General features: G+C 38.9%; 1 protein-coding gene across 8 annotated transcripts in view; it reads left to right on the top strand.

The window, feature by feature from the left end:
* Positions 1 to 21,721, top strand: part of RBMS3 (RNA binding motif single stranded interacting protein 3) — a 711,881-nt gene that overhangs the window by 617,841 nt on the left and 72,319 nt on the right. For all 8 annotated transcript variants that reach the window (XM_074860846.1, XM_074860855.1, XM_074860836.1 and 5 more), the window contains 2 exons: positions 3,425 to 3,531; positions 15,296 to 15,342. In XM_074860846.1, the coding sequence (XP_074716947.1) occupies positions 3,425 to 3,531; positions 15,296 to 15,342 (154 nt within the window). The remainder of the gene's footprint in view (positions 1 to 3,424; positions 3,532 to 15,295; positions 15,343 to 21,721) is intronic.

The raw sequence follows: 21,721 nt of genomic DNA, 5'->3' as shown, positions 1-21,721 counted from the left end.
AGTGAATCAATTCTCTCTTTTCTGACAGGAAAATACCAACAGTAGATTTTCCAGATATGCTTCAAAATACCACACATGCTCAAAACTTTGAGGATGTCAAGAACCATACAAAAAGATGTGCTTATCGGTTCAAAATATAAACATCTACAGATATCCAAATTACATTTACTATTAAGTCAGCAATACAAAAGGTGAGAGAAGTGGCAGGGACACAGGCATTTATTTTCACTGTGTTCATACAGATGAAAAGGAGAAAAGTAAAAAATCAATCCATAGATTGAAGAATGTCTGTCTGGAATGAAAGAGGGCAAAAGCAGAAAAAGTCTAGAAGGTTGCCCTTTTTCCTTCCTCCCCTTCTGAAATATTTGGGGGTAAAATATCCCACTTCTGCTGCAGTCCTTTGATATTAGTCATGTAAGGTTGATATTGTTTGAATAGTTCCTAAATATTTTCTTTTTGAAAATAATTTTCTTTTTTCTTACTGAACCACAGTACCTAATTGTGATTTTTTTCTTGTTTGAGGTAAATTTATTATTTTTCAAGCACTTCTGACATTTCATGAAACCATTAAAAAAGAATTCTATTTAGAAATAGTTTTGCTGATACAGTGGAATAGGATATGCTCTTTACAGTATTTTCTGTTATGCATTTGATTAGTAAGAATGATGGTACTAATGTCAAATATTCATGTACATCTGATCTTGCCTAGAGAACCTTTCTTACAAGAGTTTTCAAGAGGGCTGAAGTAAACCAGAGATTTGAATTCTTCTGTGTACTTAGAGCAACATGTTTGAACTCCTAAGACTCTGTTACATTCTACCTTATGTCCTGAAAGAATAGAGATTATTAATTTGATTTCTTTATATTTTGAGGTTGGTTACCATAGTCCTTTCCAAGTGTAAACCATTAAGACCTACACCACTTCAGAGCTAATAAGATAATTTTCTATCTTGCTGAATGTAATATGCTACATGCCTGTGTTTTTCAAAAAAGCCCAAACAACCCAAAACCATGTTATCTGGACTCTGTCTTCCTGTCAGAACATTTTCTTTTGATCTTTTTGCTTATACTAATGTTGATCAACACATATTGACTTTTTTCCCAGAATTCCCCTGAGTTTGCTTTAGAGGAGTATAACCTGCTGTGCAGAAACTTTCTTGTGAAGGGCATGGTATCATTGTCCTTTTCCATCTTCTTCCCTACCTCCTGAAAAGTGTACAATGTTTTTCACGTTTTTTCTAGATGGGGGTGGGGTGGGGTTTTAAAGTTGTTTGGCAGTTCTGTTCAATCTCTGTCAACTTTAGGAAGCTCCAGGTTAACCAATAAGAGGTTGTCAGATGGTAATGCTGGATATTGGGAATTCCAGAAATGGCAACAGCTTCCTATTTGTGGTTGGCTAATATATAGACAGGATATGTAGTAAACCATATGATTTCCTAGCTTGCTCAGCCACATCTTAGTCTATGGGCTTAATACCACATGTGTACATTAGCAGATGATCAGGGCATGTGTAAATATCCAATGTGCAGATTGTTTTTACATGTTCCTCCTAAGGGTATCGTATGTTGCTTGATAGTTGTTCAGTGCTTAAAACAAAAAGCTTTTGAAGCTTTAGATGTGATGTTTAATAGGTCTTCCTCTAACACTGGCTTAACACCTGCCCCTCCCTCACAGTCACATCAAAGTGAATTGTAAGTAACCACTCTGAAATCACGCAGCATCGCACTGTGGAGTAAAACTGGTGAAAGTGCAGGGCAATCAGCCCTGTAAAATCTCTCCATCTGCAGAGAGAATCTCCATAGCCACCTGGATGCTTTTAAACCTTCATTATTTTAAATTTAAAATGGTTGGCTGAGCATTGCTTCTACCAAAATCTGATACAATAATCGAAGTCAGAGGTGGGGAAGGACCTCTGGGGTCACACAGTTGAGCTTTCTGCCAATAATGGATTGTTCCCTGCAGTTCAGTTTCTAGTGACCTTGGAAATTACTAGCCTTGTAAAATGGTAATGAAAAAACAAAGCTGTTAAAGCTTCAGAAGTAGCAAAGTGATGCTGTCCCAATGAGAAACTGGTTTTGATGTGAGATTCTCTATGTGCATTGCTCTTTGGTTTCAGTTTTCAAGGGATCACAGTTTTAATCTATACTTTCTGACCCATTTTGGGCTGTCTGTAACTAAGAGGTTGGGGAAGGTGAGCTTCTTTTAATAGTATATGAACTTATCCTTTAACCAAATCATAATTTTTATTACAAATAAATTAGTCAGCAACTTGGCTAACCCCCCCTATTGCAACATTTCCTTCGTGTTCCTGCACTGTTATTCTTTCAACATTTCTAGCCTCCCAGAAACAGGAAACAAGGAGGAAAAAACAGATTTTTTTTTTCCATTAAAACCCCTGGTTAATTAATTAGAGCCTCTATTTGTCATGCCTGGGAACCCAAAATTCCTGAAAAGATTCAGATGTGACACATTATTTTTAGATTTCCTTCAACCTACCCAATATTGGTTTACTCTTCTGTTGATACAGGCAATAAAGGACAATCCTGATATACACCTAAAGAAGTGTGTAGAATTTGGCCCCTCTTTTAAAAAGGAGGCAGCAAGAGCAAGCTCCCACTGGCAAGCTAATTACAGTTTTAGCTGAAAAGTCTTTTAGGAGGCTGTTAAAAGCTGGGTAGATGGGAAAAGATCCCAAGACACAAAGTTCCCTTCCTGTTGTACCCATTTGATGTGTGGTAATTTCTTCACTAGGGGGCCCTATTGTGAGCTGCCTTTTGGGGTGTGCAGCTCTGTGAATATCCTTTCTTCCTGGGGCTCCTGCCCCCTGACTATTGTATTCACACACACCAGATCTCAGTTGGAGAGGAAGGAGTTTTTCTCAGCTGCCAACTTGCTTAAAAGAGGAGTTAAGAGGAAAAGAAAGCTAATTGGACTGTGCTTGGCAAATGTCTTTATTTTATTCTGTTTATTCAGATTTTTAAAGGATCAGGTGCCGAGAAACACAGAAATAGTGAGAACACTTATTCCTTAAACAGATTCTTGCAAAGTTTTTACAATAAAAACAGAAAGCTGCCTTAGTAAAGCAGTGTTTATCCTTGCGCTAATGCTGGTCATGAATACGTGTCTAACTTAGCTGGAACGAATGCCTGACTCTACTATTCCACTACAACTTAACATTCTGCGTAGGCTGATTATTTTTTCAACAATATTTGCTAAATTCTTTTAAAGGCTGCCAGTATATATTTTTTGAAGCTTAGTTAATAAGAACAGCTGCCAGTGGAGTCAAGGCTAAAAGAGGCAAAAAATATCTGCAGAAGGCAAGATTTTACTTCAAAAGATCAGTATGACAAAGCACTACTGTTGCTGGTATAATCACTTTCTTTGGGGGGGATGCTAATATAGACTGGGTTTCTTGTCTTCACAGCCCCCACTGAGCCTTTGCTGTGCAAATTTGCTGATGGAGGGCAAAAGAAGCGCCAGAATCAAAGCAAATACACACAGAATGGAAGGCCGTGGCCCAGAGAAGGAGAGGTAAGTGCCACACGGCAATTATTTTCCCGGGGTTTGGCAGAAGTCAGCTGCAGACCTGGAGGTCTACCTTTCAGGGCTATGAAGGAATCAGATTGTGCACAAAATACAATAGTTTCACACAGAAAAAAAGCATATAAGCAGGGGAGAGAGGGAGGCTTATAATAATGCACAGAGTGTAAAGTTACAGGAAAAGCGAATTTCAGAGCTTGGTGTAGAACTGTGCGCAGCCTGGTCTCTCTGTGAGTGCTCTGTCTACAGCCAGACCTGAGCCCAGTATTCTCTTATTGGTGTGCCATCAGCATCTGTGGTGTACCTTTTATAAACCCCAAATCAATTTACACTTAAGCAACTCAACAATATTATTTCTTCCATATAGCTCCTGGTGATAAATCATCATTGGGAAATAGGTGGGTTGTTACAAAAAGGAAAGATGAACTTGCACATCCAAATGTATGGTCCATGTAAAAGTTTTCTAAAAGCTTTTTGGAGCTGGGGTCTTCATTCTGTCCAAGACAAAACAGTTTACAGTAGCCTCAGCTCCATCACGTGTACGAAGTTAAAAAAAAATCTAACGGCTGCTTTCTGCTCTGCTGCAAATAGTCTGTTACTGGAGTTTCCTTTCTGTGTACTTGTACATGAAGTGACTCCAAATGTGCGTGACCTAAGAAAGGAATTCATTTGACTCTTCAAGAGTTTGTTTACTCTTCTTGAATGTTATTATAGAATAAAGACACTTGGATAAATGAGATAGATCTGGTCATAATACCTTCTCATGCATGATTATAGCTAAGAAGGCTGAATGACTTACAAGTATTTCTATCCTAAACACCTATTCTTTGTGTTTATGGTTTAGACTTCAAGGAAAAAAAAAAAAAAGTATGTTGCTCAATTATGACCCACTAGAATACAACTTGGTGGTTTGTTTTTTTATTTTTCTTTTTGGTTGGGTTTTTCTTTTTTTTGGTGGGTTTTGCTATATTTACTTCAATTTTACAAAGCAAATAAACCAGAAAACTCTTTGGTATGTCTAAGTTACATGTTTCTAGAGAGTTTCTGCTTTTTTGTAACTACTTGATTTTGCTAGCTGATACTTTTCGGACCATTAGCTTATGACATATATACTCTAGCACGATTGGTGAGCTCCTAAAACAAACAGAAAGGCCTCTTGAAAGCATAGAAATTTCTCCCTCCAGCAAGGTGGTTATTGTACACTGTTCCAACAGCAATGCTCCAAAATATTTTTAGCTTTGTGGGCTGAAAGTGCCAGTGTGGCAGCCACATTTGCTACAAGAGAATGCAGAAATCTCCAAAGGTTCATTGCAGTCTCTCGTGTTGTATGTCTCAAAAAATAGAGATGTCTTCTTAGGAGCCATTATGGTTTGTCATGTTGTCTATAGAGCTTGAAAAACAAAGGTCTATATATAGGAGATACTAATAAACCCTCAATAAGGTCAACAATCCATATTTTAAAGACCTCTAAATCCCTGTTTAAATAGTGAATGCCATCACAGCTATTATCTCCAGTTTTCTATACTTCCTTCAGTTCAAATCAATAAACAAGAGAATACAAAGTTAAAGCCAACAAGCCACTATTATGCCTATGGCTTCAGGGTATCAGCTTATTACATCATATGTAGTTCATTTGCTGCTAGTGGAGTGGCTCATATTAAGCACAGTGATATCGCCATGACCTAAAGGCAGGGTGTAGTTGGTGTGTTTATAGTATCAACATTTAAAAACGAGTTTTCAGTGCTGGGAGACATTCCTTATTGTTGTTCACGGTGAACTACAGAGCTGTTGTTATGGTATAATCTACAAATGTGGAAAGATTGTAAACATACAAACTCAGAAATATTTCAGGCTAGGAATGTGCTCTGTTTTTTTAGATTTTCTTCGATATTCTCTGTTTGCTAACATCTGGTTAATACCTTGCTGCACATTGGATATTTACTGCTCAAAGCATCAAAGACAAGAATGCATGTTCTCTTTTAGGGTCACTCATTTATTGGATTTCTTCCCCATCATTGTTAATTTTCTTTTTTCCAATGTAAAATCCTTCTGGTTTACTCATATATTTTATATGCAATAGGGTTTTTCTAACTCTTTGTCCTTTAATGATCTTACTCTAAGCATGATATACCATTCTGTTGTTCTCTGTATGGCAGCACTCAGGTAACCTTCCTACAATTACTCCTGTCATCTTTCATTTCTTTAAAAAAGAACAGGCAGTGAGTAGTGAGAAATAATTGAAATATGACAAGCGTCATAGTTCTGATTACAAATGGGATCTGGAAATATTCCCCACACCTCTGCTTTTTCTTGGTTCTTTCCCCAAAGAAAAGCATTGAAATAGTGTCCAAGAGATTACTTGCTCAGTATTTCCACCCTGGCCAAGTCCTGTGGTATCTAGACCAAGATGTAATTTGGCTATTGTCCAGATAAGCCTTTTGCATTCTTGAGTACTTGCGTGAAGGGCATTTCTAAAATTGAGGTTTAACTAGCATTAACACTGAGCGTGTGTGAGGATTACTGCCGATCCCAGAGAAATGACACTAACAGTTCTGACACTGGCCTCAAATTAGAGTATGCAAAGCAGAGACAGACAGCTGTGCCCAATACTCTGCTGTAGGGGGGAAATGGCAGGAGATTCATCGGGGAGGAGGGGGTTTGCTGCAGTGTTACCTCTCTGGCCATGCTGTTCTCAGAGGTTTTGCTGTCTTTTATGGAGAGCTTCTGGGGAATTTTAAGAGAGGATTACTTTTTTTTGGTAAAGTTTTCAGACCATACTACAGAATGTCATAGCAAAACTTATTCCTACCATACATTTTTGTAGATTGCTTCATAACCATATAGAAATACTTTAGTTGACCTTTTAAAGTCAAGTCTTTAGGAATACACTGACTTTCTCTAGGGCTTTTCGGAGGGTTTTTTTTTGGTACTTGGTGAGTTGCAACCAGGGAAGAATGCCTGACCTTAAATAGCACTTTCTAGTCCTTACCCTTCCACTCTTGTTTGAAGCCTCAGGAAGTACTCAGCAGATTTACTGAGGCATTTGACCGAGGATTTGTGATGGCTGACCAGTTCTGGACTAAGGAAGGAAGAGTTTAGATTACTGATGGCTTTGTAAAAGGCTGTCAAATTAGGCATCTAACATATAGGTGCAATAAATATGCAGTGAAACCTGCAAATGTTGGAAATATTTGCAGTGAAATTCTGACCTAATAGCTGACACAATTTCTGCACAAAGTTCAATTATTTTTTTTGAGGCTACTTTTCCCTGAGTCACAATGCTTTAATTCAGGACTCTGTTTTGAAACTTCCCCTGACAAGATCATGCTGAGATGGTGATAGAGGGTAATCATGTTCAAATTCCATCTGTAAAATATTTGATTTCATTTACCTCTAAATTGCAATTGTCAAGTCTAGAGATGGGTGACAAATCTCCAGAAGAATGTTCATTAGCTGAAAATGCATCTGAGGAATCAAGAGTAGTTACAAATTGAGATCAGACTGGATTAAAAACTGCAACTTAAATTTTACAACATAATCTTTTATTGCAGATTTACTGAAACTTTGTTTTGGTTATTCAGAAATAAAATCTTTTTATATGTGTATTTAAGAGAGGGATTATTTGAAATTTATCTGGTAGAAGGGGAGAAATCTTGAATAAACTGAAAACAAATTAAATGCTTTGCATCAGCCCACAACTTATTATTATTTACGTTCTTCTAGAAATAACAGTTCTAGAAATGGTAGCCTTTCTATACCTGGTAGCCCAAATTGATTAAGTTTTTTCTTACAGTCACAATATTTTGAAACCTTTGAAACTTCATTTGCAAGTCTCTGTAAAATTTTGACCATTTAAATATTTGCATTGTCTTTCTTGCAAGAGAATATCACATCACAGTATTGGTGCATATATCACAAAAGTGATATGCACCATTGAATGTGACCCCCTTGTCACTGAATTTGATCTGATGTCTATAATGATATTTAATAATTGCCTCCAATAATTCTTCTGTTGATTACGTTCTTCCTTCTGTAATCTGGGTTACATTTTTGTTTCTAAATGACCAAGAGGTTAACCTCCATTTCCTCCACTCTCTCTCTTTCTCCTTTCCCCCTTTCTCCTTTGTTTTCTTTCAAGATCGGTTGATGAAATGTCTAAAGAATCAAACATGTTTTTAATTCTTTCTTAAAAACAAAGATGACCTAGTAGTTTGGGAATGTTGCTTTTGTTAACAATTTCTCTTTTTATCTGCTACTCATTACAATTTTGTCTAATGCAAACAGTAATTTAGAGAGAAAAACACACAGTAGGTAATTTGAGAGACTTCTCGATTTTTTTGTAAAGTCAATGAAGGGCTGAAACAGTTGTCCCTGGTGCCAGTTGTCCTTTCTTTACTAGCAGCAGGCATTTAGAAATTATTAGTAGATCTGTGCCAGGCCCATTTATAACTCAGACATAGATTTCTTTTTATGCTTCCAAGGACATAGGTACTACTTACTTGTGTTTCAGAATCCTCGGTATTTAGGGCTGGTGTATTTTATGCCTAGACAAATAATTTTTTGTTTTCTGTGGGAGACAATTCCCAGGCCTGTCCAGATATGCAGTAGTACCCTCATATGCAAACCACACACAAAGACATATACTATATATTTAGTGTGCGTGTAAGTTAGACATTGGTCAGTATTTTGCATGCTTATTTTCAGCAGAAGCTTAGTTTAACAAAGAGAGGAATTAAACCTGAAGAGAAGCCTACACACCAGGAGAAAGTAGAAGGGCAAAAGGTAACTAGCAAACAAGTGGAAAGATACAGAACAATGAGTTAAAAATTCTTCATGACACAAGACACTGTCATTGTGGGCAGCCTTTTGAAAAGGTGTCTAAGTGGCACAAATACCAAAGACCAGTTTAAGTGGTTGGATTTTGAGCTTATAAAGCACATAGAAATATTTTAAAATAATAGCCTATATGAAGTCACTGTCCCTGAAATCAGGATTTTAAAAGGGACTGGTTTTATTCATAATAAGGGTCATGGTTTGGTTAAAGTAGAATCAGGACTGTACCTGCTGTCTGAGATTAGTTTTCTTACTTTTCATTTTGGCTTTGGATTTCCTTCCACGGTGAAAAATGTCATGTTATTTGCCTTGGAGATTTTCTTGCAGTTGGGTTTTCCTCCAAATTCTGCTGCTACAACAGTGTTTTCTTATGCAGAATAAACAGATGTTGGAGACAGGGGAAAAGGATGTATCTTTTTCTGCACTCTGCTGTATCCCCAACAGATATTTGTGGGCTGTCATTTTCAGTAGTGCTGCAAACTATTGCTGGAAGTCTTCCTAACTCACTGTAACACATATCTAGTGTGCAGATGTGAGCGCAATCCACAGCTGATTTAGCAGTGGATCAGACTGATGTCAAAATGGGTGTGCCAGATCCCCAAAAGCAGATGGTTCATAGACCTGAAGATGGAAAGGTTAAATACATGAGTTGGCTGTGGAAACAGAATAATTGTATTGTATTATATATGTCTCTGTGAGGAGGATATTATCCTCTTTTTTTTTCTTTTTAAGTTTTGTAAACTTCAGCACTTATCCTTTAACTCATCAGATGAAGTGGGGACAAAGTGACTCGACCCCAAGAACAGAAGCTGTGTAGATCATATCATAGAAGCATAGAATAGTTTTGGTTGAAAGGGACCTTAACAAGCATCTAGTTCCAAACCCCCTGCCATGGGCAGGGACACCTTCCACTAGACCAGGTTGCTCAAAGCCCCGTCCAACCTGGCCTTGAACACTGCCAGGGAGGGGGCAGCCACAGCCTCTCTGGGCAACAGTTCCAGTATCTCACTACCCTCACAGGGAACAATTTCTTCCTAATATCTAATCTAAATCTACCCTCTTTCAGTTTAAAACCGTTACCCCTCATTCTATCCCTACACGCCCTGATAAAGAGTCTCCCCCCATTTTTCCTGTAGGTCCCTTTTAAGTACTGGAAGGCTGCTCTAAGGTCTCCCTGGAGCCTTCCCTTCTCCAGGATGAACAACAGACTTCCAGTCCGGTTCTGTACGACAAAAAGGGTTTCTTGTCATTCCTTTGGGTATCTGAACTTGTCATTGTGTTTATCAGCTCAACCTCGGACCTTCTGAGGTTCATGAATCACTTCCCACGTTTGACCTCAATATTATATATTTTTCTCTCCACAACCACCTTTTTCTCAGAACTTGGAGCTGCTTGAGGAGCACACATCACTGGGAAATGCTCTGTTTCTTTCATATGCATTTATATATTTGAGAGGTGTCACATTTACATTCTAGATTCCTCCTTCTCTAAAAAGGAAAGGTGTTTTTTATTCAGAATTAAATTCAGAAATATTTCTAATAATGTGGAATGTTTCTGACAGAACTGTTTAAATAATCAAAGGAAGGAACTCTGCCAAGTTAACTTTACTGGTGACTGAGCTTATTTTATTAAATCAGTATTTTAAACGAATCTCATTTGGGTTGTTGATTTCTTCCCCCTCCTCTCTCTTCCTTCTTCAAAGTGTTTCAGTCAGAGTATCTGCTGTCAGGGCACAAGAGATCCTTGTGCTGTGATGCCTGGCAGATATTAGTGGTGGTAACAAAACAAGTACAGGAATTTCAGTGTTGAAATTTCAATTGATTCCACTGTCGTAGCCAAGAGCACACCCATTCCCTTAGGACAGCAGTCCTCCAGCATGAAAAGATGAGGAGATGAGTCAGACGAGATGGGGAAGAGACTTATCTTCTGTTCTAACTCCCACATCAGTTCACCACAGAAATCCTTTGAGTCCTAGGGTACAACCTTATTTTTCCAAATCTCACCTTAACGAGGAGAAACCCAGGGAGCCTCCTGCTTGAAAAACCCACCACATCAGTGATTTTCACCCCGTTTTCATTTGTAGGGGTCTCCATTTTTTTCCAATGGGACTGTGGCCTCCTGCACAATAAGAAATGCTCCGGTGACAGCAGCCTTGCTTTGTGCAGGTGCTCCAGCACTAGGCATAGGGTGGCCAGGCCAGGTTCGAGGAGAAAATGTGAAAGATTCAGCTCTGAGGAAGAGGCATAGGACATCTCTGTAGTAGGTCAATATTATGGTGAATTTTTGCACAGTGTGGGAAAGACATGTACACTGAGAGTAGGTAGTGATATGTTGGTGAAGTTGTTCATGAAAGATGCTTCCCAGCAACACAGAAGATATCAAGCAACCTAAAATCTGGTCATTTATAGGTATTTGTGTTTGCTGGAACACAGATACTGGGCTGATAAAGGTTGTTCTTGAGAGAGTTCACAGAGATTTGGAAGAGAAATAATAAACCCACCTTATTTCATATGATATTGAAAATGTGATCATTTTTTTAATAATCACTCCACAACTTAATCATTTCTTTGAGAGATTTACAAATCCAATTTACATAAGCAATGCAAATGTGATGGTCTAAGAGTCTTTTTAATGAGGCAAATGTGCTCATTTATGTTCAAATCATAACAAAGAGAGGGAAAAAACCAGAAACAGAACACCTTGTCTTTGCCCATAGAAAATTTTTCACAGTAAAGTGTTGAACAAAGGCCTTCAAACTTCCTGGGGGGATCCCTTGCCTTCCAGAAGCTTTCTGATATTTCCTGCACGTTATTAAAGGGAAGAGCTTAAATTTAAGGAAAGGTGCAGACTGGGTCTCTTGTTATTAGAATCTCTTTGTTTACCAATGTCAATAATTAGAAAACTGCAGCAAAAAATAACAAAAATCTTCATTCCTTTGTCTTAAGTTCAGACACCTTGGTAAATATAATTGATAAGTAAACACATATTGTTTAAATAGTCTTTTTTAAAAATCAGTATTTTAAACAACCTGATTTTATTTCTGTGTCACATGACATTCTGAACAGACCAGTCAAGTAATCATTGAGATTGGTCTTTATTTGTTATCATGTGTGGGACTGATAGCAAATATCCTTTTTTGTTTGATTACTTTAAGGGATTGCATGTTGAAATGTTGAGGTGCAGGGTTTTCATTCAGTAGCTGAGTGTATGTCCATTATCTGGCTGAGTGGTATAAACATCCTGTGGTTCAGTTGTTCCTTCATAGAAGTTTTATCCGACAAATATTTTCCTAAAGCAACATTCTATCATCAGTGCCACTCTTCAGGTGGCATTTCATCAGGAAGTGTCACTATCAGACGAAGGAATAAGACCTTCCACTGAAACATGAGCAAAACAGTGGATGAAAACACCCAGAAGAAAATACTCTTCAGCACAACAGAGGACTGCTGTAGAGACATCAGCCAATGCCTTGGTATAGTTAATACCGTATTAAGCATAGCGACAGCTATATTCAGTTCTGGTTTTGTCAGATTAAGCTGGACCTCTATCTCATGGAAGTCTGAGGCCAACCCTAATATTCTGTATTTGGTATTTTTTGAATTTCTGTTTGTGTGCTATGGAAGAAAGTGCAGAAAATTTTCCAGTAAGTTAGTATTGCTCATCAGTTTTTATTCCTGATGAATGAGGATGCTTCGGACCATAAATCTTTCACTGGCCCAAGCTAACTATTGCCTCTCCTGGGCTTCCAGCCAGCATAATTTTGTAGGGAGGAATTACACAACTTGATGAGAAAGAAGTAAATAGTCCTCTGTTAGCAGCTATTTGAAATAGCAGCTGTTTAAGGCTATTCAGCAATGAAGGATATTAGCAATATTACTGGGCAAACTGTAGGTGGTGTACCATATGCATGTATTGCCACACGCTGTGTCATATTTGTCTAATGTGAAACTTTCATTTACTGGCAAATGTGATAGTGATATTTATAGTGGTCACTGCTGAAGTACTTGAACAGATTCTGGTAATCTGTCACCATGCAGTATGGGTATGGAGTGGGGATAAGGAGATGTGTGTCTAGCCTTTCATGTTTTGTACTCACCAGGCCCACAACAGTGTCCCTTATTCCTAGTACCGATAATATGTAATAGATGTGATGCTAATATATAGAGATCAGAGTATGTGCACTTTATCTGCATGCACCCACACCCAGGTCTGGGGTGTGATGGGGTTGGAGGGCAAGCTGAGGGTCTGTGCACAACCACATGCTCCAATATCCATGAGGCAATTAACTGAAAGCAGTGTAAACATGTCTGCACACTTCACGTGGACAGTGAGCATTGTTAGGGCTCCAGTGAAAGAGCTGCTGCAATTTATCCTTGCTGCAGCCTCATTCTTATTTATGTCAAAGAAACTAAAATAAGAGCAATTGTTCATTTTCCCCTTTCCTTCCAGCCCTCCCTCCCTTGTTGCCACTTTGTCCCCAGGTCACACTAATGTGAGCTGTGGGATATAGTCAGCTCTGATCCAGGCAACTCTAAGAACTGTTAGAGCTAGGAACTCCCTTATTTAGAAAGCTTGGATCTCTCCTTTCCCAAGGAATTGTAAGGGCTTTTTTTTCTTAGTCTTGAGTAGATGTGTAATGTGATGTTAAAATGTCAACACCTTGATTTATAGAGAATATCTTAAGTTATTTTTAAGTTTTTTTTAAAAATTGTTAAAACTAATTTTTCTGTCCCTCTACGACTTGTACATATTATTTAAGTTGTCTTTACCAGCTCAGCAATATAAAAAGAGCATTAACAAATTTTTCAAGTGTTGAAAAGAGAAAGGAAAATAGGAGAGGAATTTTTCTCTAAAATATATTGCAGACAAAAAATGCTTATGATATTAAAGTATCATTGGCTCTCTTTTGGGATGAATTGTATACATTTCCATTAGTAATTAACGGAACCTTACCAAACAATAACATATGCTGAGAATGTATAAGACATAAGAATATAAAACCAAGTTAAGTAGATCATCCCTTATGATTTTCTAAGCTAACTTCTTTTTTACATCAAAATTAACGCTGGTTGGGGTCACCCTAAATTTGGTTCTTTGACATTTTAAACTTGCAGAAATAGCCATCTTTATTTTTCTTTGTATGAAATGAATGCATTTTAAAAAAATAGCCATGTGTTCTTGGCCTTAGTCTCCTGAATTATCCTTTGCTTGGGAGGTAATACATATTTATTAAAACAATGGCATTTTCAATAAGCAAAGCATTTGCCCTAGCATCTGCTTAAAAGAGTAATGAGAAAAATATACACATTTAATAATGACATGAGCAGGTTTTTTGGCTACATAAGGTAGTGTGGAGCCTACCCTTTCAGATCAGAAATTATTTTTGGCCTCTGGAAACTTGGACCATCTCCTCTTAGACCAGTGTGCAGCTGCTGGGCTAACCTGGCTCTTCCAGGAGTGCTCCCCGCTCTCTGCCTGCTCATCACCAAAGCATTTACCGTGGCTGCTCACGTGCCTGCATGGGAGCCAGCCAAGCCCAAACGCTTTCCTGACCTGTCTGAGCAGCCATCTGGAAGGGGGCAGATGTCGTTATTTAAAAGTACTTTGGTAGATGAGTCCAGGGGCATTAAAAGCTCCCACCAGGAGTGCAGACCCTGCCATGTGGTAAAGCACCTGTCCTTAAAGCAAATGCTGCTGTTTCCTGTCAGGCAGTGAGCTTATGGTCTGTATGAGAAACAGAGAGAAACACAGTGCCTTGGGGTGGGATGGTGTCATGGCCATTTTTCAGCTGCTCCCAAAGGGAGAGCAGCACCTTGAGTAATGGGGATCTTCTTCTCTCTGCTTCTAGCCCTGCACAAAGGGACATGTCTTCCCATCCCCTGGCAGTGTCTTACATTGGCAAGTTTTTCACAAAGGGAGGGGAAAAAATAAATAAGGAAGACAAAAAGTCAAAGCAAATGCAGTATGTGGGAGGAAAGATTGTCAGTCCCATGTCTTAAAGTAAATGCTGGGAAAAAAGCTGGTCCTTCCCACACGGCCCCTGCTGCTGTCTTGGAGCATAAGGTGGAGTGGGAAAGTCAGTGTCCAGCTCTGCTCTCTCCCTGCCTTTCCTGCAGTACCTGTGGATATATCTACTAAGGTGGTGATGGTGATGGTTGTTAACTGGATGCTTTTTTGACACTGCCAAATCCTTTCACACAGGTCACCATTTGCTTGGTGGTGAACAGCAGTTGAAAGGCTCTGTGTAGCCCATTAACAAATTCTTTTGCTGCCCAGACCTCTGAAGTATTTTAAAAGCCTTGTTTAAAAGCTCAAAAAGCTCAAGCACTTCTTTTTTTTTTTTTTTTTGGTTTTTTGGTTGGTCCTTTCTGCTTCACAGTCCACTTTTAATTTCTTGTCTCATAGCAATGAATTAACTGTAAGTATGAGTGATGGCCCGGGAAAATGGTAGACTGGGATCACACAGGGTGTGGCCTTTATAGGAAAGATGAGACTCCTTCCTGAGAAGCTCTGGTGAAACTGGCTTTAGAATATTTACCATCTACCTATCTCACAGGCAACATCAGGATTTGGCCCTGTCCTGTTACAGTGAGCAATCGAATGTAAATGCATCGATCTCAGTGGAGTTATTAACTGATACTGGTGCAACAAACACCATTTGCCCTAAATGTTAGGGAGAGATGACAACCAACATGCTGAACAGATCTGTTTCTCAGGGATCTCTCAGGCATGGGAGGTAGCCAATCTGTCCGTGATGCTTTGGGCCATCTGAGCTTCCCTGGAGAATTTAGATTTCCATCTAAGTTGCATTTAGTTTATATTCATATTGGCTTAGAATATGTTTAATGTCTTGGGTTTTTTTTCTCTTCTCTTTCTCTGCAGTAATAGTAAAAATCTGTTTTTCTTCCCTAACTATGTGCAGGCTGGCATGGCTTTGACTTACGATCCAACAGCTGCTATACAGAATGGGTAAGGAATGCATGTTTTCTTATGCCTTTTTAAAAATTATTTTGAATGCCATCTTCTGTTTTCTCTTTCTGTGGTGAAACTTATTCAGAAGCAAAATCATTCAGTCATATTTTGTCTGAAGCATGTAATGCTGTATTGTCAAGTTCTTCTTTTAGTTTCCCTTTTGTTTTTATGCCCTCTTGTTTATAATATCCATTTGAATGGGAAGTTGTTTTTCCTAATAGTTTCCATCTCTATTTGGCAAATGCTAGTGGATGTTTTTTTAATCTCTGTCATGAAATGGAAACCAGTAAAATTTCCCTTTACTGACTTTGCTTTTGTTAAAATAATCATTGAAGATTCCAGCATATTTTGGATGATAGAGCTGTTACTTCATCTGGGGTTCTCTCTACAGGCTGGCTGGCTTCCATGGCATTGTCTGAATAGAAATGCCAAATAGGGAGAAAACCTTAAATTAGTGTGTAAGCAGATGGGATTTAGAGGTACAGTTCTGAGCAACACTCTTCTTCATTTCTCAACTACGGTTTGCTGACACAAAGTATTGTAACTGTTTTTCAAATTTAGCAGAGGTTACATCGTGTTACTTACCTGCATGATTACATTTCCAATTATTTCATGAGCTACAAAAACAGAGCCTTGAAATCTAGCTATCCTTTCAGATAGGTTAACAATAATTTGAAGACAAGCGGGAGATTTGGCCCTGAACTCTTCGACAGTCACTCTTTGATCAGAGAGATGTTTGATATGATTATCAAATTCCATGCATACTCCCATTTGCATTTGCCAGCTGAAGGGGAGAATGTATTGATATAGATGAGAATGTGTTTATTTGTTAGGGCACTGCTAGTTAAAGCATTTAGGTAAAAACTAACATTCCCAATAGTTGTTTTTTTTTAAAAAATCAATGATAATAGTTAGTATATTTTGCTTCATTGCCCTTTACAAGCAGTAGCTATGTAGGACTCATGATACTCCCATGTGGAAGCAGCCAAACCAGAGCAACTCAGAAAAAAAGAGGGGCTTTGCATAGTTGTGATTTCAAAATCCTCTGGTTCTGTTTCCCTGTTCTGACTGCCCAAACAAGTCTTTGTCCTCTGTCGTCATACTTCTCAGTTGGTAACACATTATAGTTCATAATAGTTCACCACTGTTCCATCCGGACAACTGGCTTTTATTTCAAAGGAATTCCTGCATGTCGGTTGCATGAATGTTTTGGAAACTGTAATTTGAATGATCCTTTGAGATTAATATCATTTGACTTCAAGAATAATTTTTTTGAAATTATGAAAGCTATCTCAGAATCAGACATTATTTGTATCAGAGAGTACCCATGCTGCTCAGGTGTTCAGACTGCTCGGATGGTTTGGTCACTCAATTGTTTGAATGCACTGTCGGTGATCATTAGGAAAAGAAATAGTACCCAATGGAGAATTTCAACTCTGCAGTTTTTAAAATGTTCTTTTATTTGTAAAGCATGAAATAAACTCCAGCACTGGATATCTCTCTAAGAGTGACAATTAATTACTGCTTTGACATATCTCTTCTTTCTAGAGTGTCAAAATATTTTCAATTTCATCAGGACAAAACCATCTCATTCAAAATGCTCTTATGGTGAGATCTTGATTGCATGCAGTATCATGAGGAGAAGCTCTTACTATGTGGAAAAATCGATTTATCCACCAAAAGTTAAACAACTGCTGTTCTGTCCTTTGCTTGCATCTTTAAAATGCTGTCACCTGAGGATCACCAGGGCCCTTTGGTTACACAGTTTCTTTTTAGCTCCCCAGGCATTCACTTAATAGTCTCTACGTATCTTGTAGTTATAAATTTTTACTATTTTTCATAAGCCTCTTTACTTGCAAGTACAATAAAAATCTAGCTTGTGGGCTTTATTTTAGCTAAGTCCAGGAGCACCTCAATGCTTTGCTTGTAAAATGTGCAAATGCGTTTTGTTGCTCACTGACACAAGACACAGGTATCATAGTAGGTGTATGGCCATGGTGAAAGATTGCTAAAGGCTCTTAAGCACTTTGAAGTAAAACAGGTTAACTTAATCATCAGCAAAGAGACATTAGACAAACACATTGGGCTTCCTTACAGTGAGGACATTCTGAAAGTGACCACAAAGCTGCTGCTTGCAGCCACCTCGTACTGATGGTGTGCACATACCCACCCTGTGGGTAGAATGCTGCGTAATACTTTGGCAGTAAGGTGGACCAAGCCGTTAAGGTTTACTTGGAGCAATGTTACCCAAAGTTTCTGTAAAACAAAGACCGCTTCCTTGTAGCAGACCTGGTCAGTGAGGTGGTCAGGTTAAGCAGGTGTTGACCCTGCAAACAGCTCAGGACTTGTTGATGTGCTGTGATAAGCATGAGTTGCTCAGTCCTTTGGGTGCCCACCAGCATGGAACTTAGTGAACTGAGGCTGGAGATGGGAAATGTAAAGATACGTAAGCCAAGGTGAAGATTCAGGTGAGGTATGAATTACCAATAAAACTTAAAAAGAAAGATTGACTACACATGCTGATGTGTGTTAGAGTCCATTATAAGGTTGATGAATGCATTTTGATGCATGTAAGTTGCTAAGTCCACGCAGGATTGTATGGAAAATGGAAGCCTCCTAGAGAGACATGTCTCTGCAGGTGTCATGGGTTGGTATTTAAAATTCACAATTCCTTAAGAGGTGTGGATTGTATTAGTTTTTGGGTTGGGGCATAACCAAACCTCAGGGAAGAATCTCGATTCTTGTATGTTGTCCAGATGAAAAGGTGGGTTCTCATTGTTCATGGTGTAGTACCAGCACTTTTATTACTGCATAACTGCATATTTGCCTTGAAAATCTATAGCAGGAATAAAACAAAAGAGAGTGAGAGAGAGGCTTTCACTAAAAATAGCTAAGATTTTTTCCCCACAAAGGAATAGATAATTTTCTTCTGAGTCTATTACGTTGTAAAGCTTGATTCTCCATTTCATTATATTGTTTTTATGCCCATGTAACTCTGTTTAAGCATCCAGTGGAGTTACATCAGCATAAAACTGGTATAATGGAGTGGAGAATCCAGCCCATAGTGTACCATAGCATTGCAGTATGAGTTACTGAAGACGTGGTAACCACACGCTTCAGTAGATAAGCTCTTTTCCCCTGCCAATCTCTCTGTGCCTTTTTTGTTTTATACTCAGCCTTTTCTGAATTGCATTTACAAAGGTACTCAGGTTTTATTTTGGGGAGTAGTGTGCCTGTTGTAATATGCTATTGATTTTTCAATTTGTGGTATTAATATTGTTTTAGTGGTTTAATCCACTCATACGAAGAACAGAATAGAGCTCTTGTATTTGCACTGTAAGGATGCTCATTTAAAATGTTCCTGAGGCTTGAGTCCTCCTGGCCATTTGACTAAGATTGCGATGTACTGTATCAGTTTAATATCTGATATCTGGGGGACTATACCGTGCATTTGCTGGCCAATGGGCTTAATATTCAGATAGGCCTTTTTCATCTCAAACATCTGACTGTGTGGCTTATTGCAACAGAAAATTGCTGCCTTGATAACACTTGGTAATACTCTTACATTATGTGAGCCCCAGGATACTATTTATGAATCTGACTTTTTCAGTACTGCCCGCAGGCATGAAGCATGAGCCAATGGTGTTTATTGCAGTGCAAATAGGATCTTGTTCTTGTGCAGATTCTGTGTGGAAGCTTGCACATTCCCCCATAGGATGGGAACCATATGGATTTTTTTTTTCTACTTTTTGGCAGGGAAATAGCGACCAGACGCTACAGATAATGCAGTCCCCAAATGCGGAGGAGGGTTGATGTAGGAGGAGAGTATGTGCTTTGTCTGTTAAGCAACAGAAACTGTTCTTAAAGCATTGCCTGTGTGTGACTGATGATGTACTGGGAACGTGGTTCTTTTTAACATCTCTTAAAAACACGTTCTTTTCAGCCCCTTATAAACCCCTCTTCAGGATCATCCAGGAACATCTTTTTGCCTGCTAGTGATGAGTTTTCCCTGTGCTTATGGAATCTGGGCATGCTGAAAAGATCTATTTTTAATACAAGGGCAATGTCCATTTTGCCTTGCCACTGCCACTGCCTTTCTGCGCTTTTGCTTCTAATACTGCAGTTGCAGCTGAGGAGCTGCTGAGGGACACTGGCTTGCACCTGCAAAAAACTGCACAGGCCAATATAAGGATGCAAACTGCATTTGCAGAAAATGCAGCTGAGCCTTTTGGAGAGCTCTCCTTAGTGCTCACAGGTCAACTACCACAAAGCCTACAGCTCTCAAATACTATACCAGGTACTGTACATTTTCACAGAATCACAGAATCATCTAGGTTGGAGAAGATCTTGAAGATCATCTACTCCAACCATTAACCTAACACTGACCGTTCTCAACTACACCATATCTCTAAGCACTTTTAATGCCAGGAAACTTGGGGGCATAATTGAATATATCTAAAATTAGTCAAAACCAGTATAATTCATATCTCTTTCCACTCCTCTTTCTGATTTACATATTCTGATGACTGAGAATCCTGTATTCCCTTGGACTTACTTACAACATGCATCTTCCACCTCATTTCACCTCTCCCTGAGCCTAAAGAAATAGAAAAACAGAAAGCCTAAGATCAAATATGACAAGGTCAGCAGCTGCAGATCTTGTTGGGATGCTATAGGGTTTACACCAGAAGAAACCACTCTTGCATTTTTCCGCCTCCAGTTTTTTATTAGGTCCCCAGCATGTCACTTATGCCACATATTAGGACATTAGCCTATTTGTATATAAAGGGAATCTGGGGAGATGCCTCCATGTCCCATGGGTGAAAGCGTGTTGAGCCCTCTTTGTGAGCACGCCCTGCTAGGACTGCGTGGCTCCAGCACTGTGACAGGTTGAGCATCCTGTGCCTGGGGGGAGCTCTGCTTGAGTCTGTCCCCAGCAAGGACACCCCTATCCTCATCATACCACTGTACTTCACACATGGCAGAGATAGCCACATCCTTCTTTTAGATCCCTTTGTGCACACGTGATGCTGTGGCAAGAAGACAAGCCTTTGTCTCTGGGTGTAAGGGATTCCTGATTGCAAAATGTTTGTCACAGTGACTTAGATTGCTAAACTTGATTTGTTATTATTAAAATTGAAATATATGAACTGGATTTTCTCACATTGTCATTTGCTGCATCAGATTTCCTTCCTTTCTCTTCTTTGACACTCTGGTGCGTGAATTTTCGTAATATATCTGGGTGTCCTGATAGTATGTTTTATTTGATGCTTATTTGAGAGCATTCCAAACTGTGACAGATAAATGGTATTGGCAGGGGTATTGGAAGGGTTGTATTTTTCACATTACCAGAGTGTATATTCTACGAGCTTATGTACTATTCAGATAACTGCATCTCTAAGCTGAAACTGAAATGGTTAGCTGTCTGTCAAGTTCTTGGCCTAGCACACGTTTTCTGTAAATTTGGTAGTATTTGCTGGGATTTATTGGAGAATTTATTCCAAAGAGTCAGCACTACTTCCAAATGGAAAGTTGTTTCTCCCCTGCACTCGTCTTTGTCCAAGCAGTTCATACGTGGTATGAGTATGAGCGCAACATCAGTGCCAGGTTGATGGATGGAATGAGAACAGAGTGAACAAAACTGTGTTGTTTTCTCAAAAGAGTTTTCTTTTTATACTGTCCTTCAGTTTAAGAGGTTTATATGTATTTCTATACATTATACATTTTACCCATAGAGTAAATTCTGTCAGTCTGCCATTGACTGTTTTCATTTGCTGCACGCAGCATTTCTTAGTTCATCCACTTGGCAACAGCATAGCCAAAGTGATTTCTGGTTAACCTTGATCTGGGAGAAGACCACTGTAACAGGACTTAGGTAACATATGCATCATGTGAATGCCATAGATGAACCCAGCTAGTGCTGTAAAAATCCTTTTCCTTCAATGTTGTATGAACTTGATGTCTGATATAAGCAGTGGGGTACAGATGTCTCTAAATTCTCATAATAGGTTATATATAAAATTGGGCAAAGGCGCAGTTTTAAAATAGTCTCTGTGTGAGCATTGTAAGGGCAGATAAATGTTCCTAAAATAGCAATATATTTCTATTAAACAAAAAATCACTCAGACGCCACCTGCTGCTTTTGGCACTTTAAAGTCTTATTTGGAATAGAGAGAACAAATGATTGCTTCTCTGTCTCCCTCTCCCCTCCTAACTTCGAATGTTTCTGCCCAACCTTCAAAGACGGCAGCCTGTTTTTCTGAGGCTGTTGGTTGGATGAAGTCAGTGGTTATTTGAGCCTGCATCCAGTCTGAACTAGACTGATTAGTACTAAATCCAGGATGCCAGGGTGATCAGGAAATAGAGCACTTGTTTA

Source organism: Strix uralensis, chromosome 1, assembly GCF_047716275.1.
Source record: "Strix uralensis isolate ZFMK-TIS-50842 chromosome 1, bStrUra1, whole genome shotgun sequence".
NCBI lineage: Eukaryota > Metazoa > Chordata > Aves > Strigiformes > Strigidae > Strix > Strix uralensis.
Note: the sequence above shows the minus strand (reverse complement) of the source record. Positions and strands in the feature narration are given on the sequence as shown.